This window comes from Malus sylvestris, chromosome 6 (genome assembly GCF_916048215.2).
Source record: "Malus sylvestris chromosome 6, drMalSylv7.2, whole genome shotgun sequence".
Taxonomy (NCBI): domain Eukaryota; kingdom Viridiplantae; phylum Streptophyta; class Magnoliopsida; order Rosales; family Rosaceae; genus Malus; species Malus sylvestris.
In genome coordinates this window covers 21,252,537-21,258,536 of record NC_062265.1, presented here as the reverse complement: position 1 = coordinate 21,258,536, position 6,000 = coordinate 21,252,537, and the positions used below count along the sequence as shown (strand labels likewise).

The window sequence follows — 6,000 nt, the reverse complement described above, 5'->3', positions numbered from 1 at the left end:
AGCCTCTCACACTTGAACTGAATTGCACGCTCACACTTTAGACTATAATTATTTTTTATTTTTTACAATCTGAAGAAAAGCTTGGTTACAACTGAGCAGCAAGGCTCCTTAAATAACAAAACTAGAAACAAGACGATGAACTACGGAACTTTCAAATCTTGTTGAAGTAGAGGGTCACCATAAGCAGCCTTGCACAGTGCGCGGCGTCTTCATCTTATGAGGTGGATTTGACTCAGCTTCAATGCAAAAGGAAATGCTACTATTTAAAGGATTAGACCAACGCCCATAGCTACAGGAAAAGTAGCCAATTATTCAAAAAATAGAATAATTCTTATATCTCTTGACTTCTAAAAGCTGGAAAGGAGACATCTAGACACCTCCTTGCTTTGAGGAATGGACAGAAGAATCCCATAACAATCATCTCCATTATCTTCTGCAATGTCTTCTTCCATCTGTTGCTAGGAAGACGTGGATGCTGAAGTCATTTCTTCATCCAGGTAATTGAGGTCAAGAAGTTGTAAGACCTTTTTCCAGATCTGCTTTAGAAGAGTATGAGCTAGAATGCTCAATTAAAGACTTAAGTTTTTGAGCCTTGAAGAGAGTATTTGATGTCGGTAGAGATGATTTATCTTTACGAGTTCTTTCATTCGTGATTCTTCTGGCCTAAAAGGAATGAGGCTTCAGGTGTTCTTGATTAAACTTGCCCACCAACGAACATAAATCCTTCTCTCTAGCTGAGGAACATAGCTCCAAGCGTCATCATAATCTTCATCGAAATCATGGGACCATTTCAGGATCTAAGAGAGTTCATAAATCATCATGGAAAATTTGTGAAGGAACCCAGCTGGGTTAGCTATTTTCTGCAGCTTCTAGTTCGGAAGCATAGGGATGGTACGGTATTTTCTTGTGTAATATGCTACTGAATTACAATTTGTTCTTATGTAGAAACTTACAAAGATTGATCCGTTTATGGTGTATTTTAGCTTGCAACATGAAGTGGCTAAGGCTGCGAGGCGAAGACGTAGAGCTCATACCCGAACAAGCCTTAGTTCCACTGAAACCTAAGATCTCCAGATTGTTAAGAGCTTGGTGTCGTCTACTTCCCCATCATTGCAAAATTAAGTTGTTCATTTTTCGTTGAATTAGCTTCTGAAAACATCTGCATTGCAGGAGAACTACAGAGCAGAGCTGACATTGATGGTTGAGAGTGAGCAGAGAGCAGAGATTGAAGCTCTGTATTCTCATGGTTATGATTACCTGGGCAAGTTCTACAACTGAGCAGAGATGGCGACAACGGAAAGCGAATGACAACGAAATCGCTGATAAAGAAAAAAACTCTACAAATGATGTTTACAATAAGTCATATCCTCTCACCGAAATGGAATCAACAGAAGTACAAATGACACTTTGATTTTACTACAACAGAACTACTCCGGGTGATCCCCATATGAATTTAATTGTAAACTAGACTTATCTGCAAATGTACGAATCACGATGCGGAAATCTCAAAATCGGCTAAGAAAAAGAATGACCTCTCAATATTTTTTAACAAAATCTTCAGCCCCTCCTCGACCTGAGACTTACTTTTTTTCCTTCCACCATGAAAGTTTTGCTGCCGTCCAGCTGCACACAAAATCAACAAATTCATGGCTTGCATAGACACAAAAAATACGAAAAGATACTGAAAAAAACTCCAAATTCAGAAAGGGCATGCTTCCTTGCCATTTATCGGTGACCGAGCACCCCCTCAATAATAGTGAGATAAGTGCAACTTTACGAGGTCCAAGGATTTTATAAAAGGAAAACTAATGAAAAGGGTTTGAAAACTTTGAGTTTTAATGATAAGGACAAAATAAAGGGTAAAGTGAATAGTACCAGGATTGACTTTTTAGTGTAAAAATGTGGTTTTTCGTTAAAGTAAACAGTACCGGATGCTTTTCGTTAAAGTTCCCTTTTATAAAAGCATTCTATGCCTCATTTTTGTTCGCATGTATTGGATTGGATTAGCCACTGCATTCAATGCATGTTGAAGCAAAAAATGGATGTCAACTTTAAAATCTAGTCCAAGTTTCCTTCCATCTCTAATCCAACCTCTAATTTCAATTTGGACAAGATTTAGAAGATGACATCCATTTCCTGCTTCAAGATACATTGACCCTTTTCAATTATCCAATCCATTCCAAAACTAACCACCAAATGAGGCCATAATATTTCTTAGCTCAAACAATTAAAACATAGACCGTACCTTTTGTCTCAAATAAGCAAGAGCATCTCTCTCTGAAGAAAAGTCCGAGAAAACAGAAGACAAATGTTCATCGATCAAAGCTTTCAACGTTTTCAGCTTCAGTGACTCTCCAGGTGCCTGGGCATGGAATAGAATTAGTGCCAGATAAATTCTGAGAATCACAAGTGCAATTTTGGAGGACTCACCTGACGAACGAGCTGTTTACAAAGCTTTTTTAGCTTCACTTTTGGTTCATTGCTAATTTCCATTTTCAACGAGTCATCTCCTTTTTGTTTCACAGGATAACCAAGATCAGTAGAATCTTCATCATCGCTATCATTAAATGATGTCTTTTTCCCCTCAAAGTAGCAACCAGCTACTTTCTTTTTCCGGTCCCTGATGCCTAGTCCTTGCTTTCCAGTTGTGGATTTATCCTGGAAACATAAGACGCACACATAGTGATGGTCTTACCGATAATGCAACTCTTTTAAGTAATGCACATTAAAGAAAAAGGATCCAACCAGGAAAGTACCTACCTGAACAAGATTGTAAAGATTCACTTGATCATCCTCGTAAAATATTTTTCTCTCATTACCATTTTCAGACATTTCTAATTTTCTTCTTTTCATCTCTGCTCCAAGCAAACCTCCGCGGGTAAACCCATATTTATGGCCCCACCAATCTGAAGGAATTTCTTTGCATGCTTCTCCTGTAACAATGTGATAAGATCATTACACAAAACAATGGTTCAAGCAAGCAACCAAAAAGCACAACCATTAAAAAAAAGTAATCTCATAAAAACTTCATACAAAGATTTACTTTCTTTTAACACAGAAGAATCTACTTTAAACTAAAACAGTAGAACGTGATAGTAAATTGTGGGCTGTTCATATTTAAGCCCTTTATAACACTTCAAACTCAATATTTTAGAGAAAAGCCCAATTTACTTCGTAACACCAACAGTATTTGACAACTACGAATAGGTTAGAGCATGACAAGTAGATAAATGAGGGTTGTTCTACTACTGATCTCTTTAAGTGTTTTTCTCTTAAACTTATAGTTGCTTAGGTGTTCTATCTAATTTACCATTAAATTTTAGATGCTCAACAAAATAAATATTATGGGGTCACCTTGAAGAGCATTCTCCAGCCTCAACAAAGGTTACTAAAGTATGGCTAACATAAGAGTTTCGGTGGTGGTGTTTCATGGATAACCCTAAACTTTTATTTTACCTCGGGTGTCTCCCTTCCTTGCCCTGAGCTCGGAGAAGGAAGAGATAAGAGGGTCCTATGGAGAATGTGGTCAGAAATCCATAATAGAGTCCGACCACAACGACCGAATTGATTATCTTTATGCATAAAAACAAAGAATCAGGTATCATGGCAATAAAAACAAACAATCAGGTATCTGGTCCATTGATCGTAGGAGTCAACTCATGATTTGAAATACTAAATGCTTAACTTCCTTCTATGTACATCTACTCCAGGTTATTACCTTCAGGGCAAATAACTTGAATCTCAGATGCCTTGTCTGACTCTATTTCTCCATCCAGATCGAAATTAATCCCTGGAGACGCTGCCCTTCTGACCTGCAGCATGCATGTAACACCATGGTTAGTAATGACATAAATGCACTCCCTTCTGACTACTCATTTTGCAAGAAATATTTTTCAGTAGTTAAATCTTACAAGGATTCCTTCAATATCCTTCGAAGAATAAGCATTGACAAGCTTTCCTTGTTCTCTTTTCTTATATCTGATATTCATAGACAACAGGCAGAAATGATTTAGCATCAATAAAACATCTAGTAATGAAAAATCAATAATTTCCAAAGAATTAAAAACCAACCTTCCCTGTGGTCGAGTAGCCTTGGCAACTGGCTCCTTAACATCATGAGGCAATTCAGTATCACTTTCCTCTTGAGTGGCGTTCGCCTCACCAACTATAAGACAAACAAAGACAATACTCCTCAAACTACCATATCATAATTCTTCACATTCCTCAAATACAATACCCAAGTTAATCTCGGCATATACATACCTTCATCACTGGGTTGCGCTGCTTGCTGCCAATCAAAAGAAAAATGAACAAATAAACACCATATGCCACACGTCGGGAAAGCTTAAAGTATACTTGAAATTGATTGAATTAGGTTTCAAAAAAATGTAAAAAGCTTACAACTTTCAATCTTTTGAGGATGCTATCGAATTGAGTTGTATCGAATGCCCATTGGTTAGGCTTCTCTACACCAACACCTATTCAATACAATCATATTAACACAGACCTATAAATTTTCTGTTTCCATTCACCAAATAATAATAAATAAAAAAGTTGCCATTTCCAAGTTAATTTATTACTTCAAACAAGCAACTCAACAAGCAGAAAATTGAAACGATAACATATATATAAACACAAACGCATATACGTATATGTATATATAGAAAGAGATAGGACAAACCAGCATTGTCCTGCTTGTTTTTTACTCTGACATAACCTTTGATCCCCTGCTTGTCTTTCCCAAGACCTTCTCCTTCTTCCCATCCCTATATTTACAAAACCCCAATGAGTAATTACCTTAAGTAAAAATAAAAGCCCAAATAAAATGGAAAAAAAAATTTAAAAGCATTTGGGATTATACTGAAGAGAGGCAGGGGAGCACCATTTGTTTCATGAGGCGGAAAGCGGCGGATTTTCTGGCGACGCCGACGTAACAGAGGGGGGCTTCGGCGGCCGCCATGGTTAGGGTTTTGCTTCTCCGACTCCGGATACCCACCAGCCACGATCTGCGCCCGTCTCTGTTTTTGTTCCGGGTGTCGAGGAGTAAAGAGAAAAAGGAAGTTGCAGAGCGAAAGCTCCAAACCTAATGGAGGAACTCTCAGGGACTCAATACGAGGTCGTTTCGGGTTTTCCAACTTGTTTGGGTTGGGTTTCGGACTCGCGAGTCAAAATATAGGTACAAAGGTTTGGGCCGTTTGGCATTCAAATAAGGTTTTGGAACATAATTCATAATTTCTGAACGGGTTTTATTCACAACTCACATCTCACTTTACTACCTCTAAATAATGTTTTGACATCTCTTCATCTGCAAATAATTCTCGATGTGAAAATATACATTGGTCTTTGAAATTTGAATACAAAAAAGTGGATCACCAAGGTTCCAAATGAATTGGCTTATTCGAAAAAACCTTTTTTATAGAAGATCTATCGCGTGTCTACATGGTTCTACTCTGCAAAGAACTCTGATTCATTTTCTTAAAGCCCATCCACTTCATCATAAATGATCCGCTTAACCTGAAATGGTGAAAGTTGAATTTCACCATACTTAAAATTTGAATTTTGTGACACTTTCATACGGTTTTGGATCAAAACTAATTATTTTCTTTTCATCTTTTTGGACTTTGTTAGCCCAATTACAACATAAAATTTCATTATTGCGAAATAATCCTTATATTCAATATGTCACCAAACTTCAAAGTTCAACAACTAATATAGTTACAACTCAAGAATCAATAACTTCAAAGTTCTATCAACCTTTAAATTCGACATCCTTCTCTAATTATTAGCCAATAAGAGAACTATACAAGTGAAATAAATATATAAGATGTCGGTTTGATTCGATTTATAACCAGTTTACTAAAAATAAAATAAAAAAATTAAAATTAAAATTAAAAAAAAAACCTCAAAATTGTAACCAGACTAATTGACTACAGTTCTGTTGGATTTTGGACTGTTTACTCTTTCTTTGATCAAAATCAAAACCAAATGGCCATTATAATT

General features: G+C 36.8%; 1 protein-coding gene and 1 pseudogene across 2 annotated transcripts; one reads left to right on the top strand and one right to left on the bottom strand.

Annotated features, from left to right (window-relative positions):
• The first annotated feature begins 358 nt into the window (after positions 1–358).
• Positions 359–1,278, top strand: LOC126625021 (meiotic recombination protein SPO11-2-like; annotated as a pseudogene).
• Positions 1,279–1,316: 38 nt separating this feature from the next.
• Positions 1,317–5,133, bottom strand: LOC126625013 (G-patch domain-containing protein 1-like). Of its 2 annotated transcripts, XM_050294090.1 has the most exons (11): positions 4,883–5,133; positions 4,682–4,766; positions 4,402–4,478; positions 4,264–4,288; positions 4,072–4,165; positions 3,912–3,978; positions 3,719–3,812; positions 2,761–2,933; positions 2,431–2,658; positions 2,246–2,362; positions 1,317–1,623 (listed from the first exon to the last, which is right to left on the bottom strand). In XM_050294090.1, the coding sequence occupies exons 1-11, from the start codon at positions 4,958–4,960 to the stop codon at positions 1,558–1,560; spliced, it is 1,104 nt and encodes a 367-aa protein (XP_050150047.1). In that variant the 5' UTR covers positions 4,961–5,133; the 3' UTR covers positions 1,317–1,557. The 2 variants fall into 2 exon arrangements, with proteins under 2 accessions (XP_050150047.1, XP_050150048.1); XM_050294091.1 differs by lacking the exon at positions 3,912–3,978 and having other exon boundaries at positions 3,719–3,814; positions 4,142–4,165; positions 4,883–5,131.
• Positions 5,134–6,000: the final 867 nt, after the last annotated feature.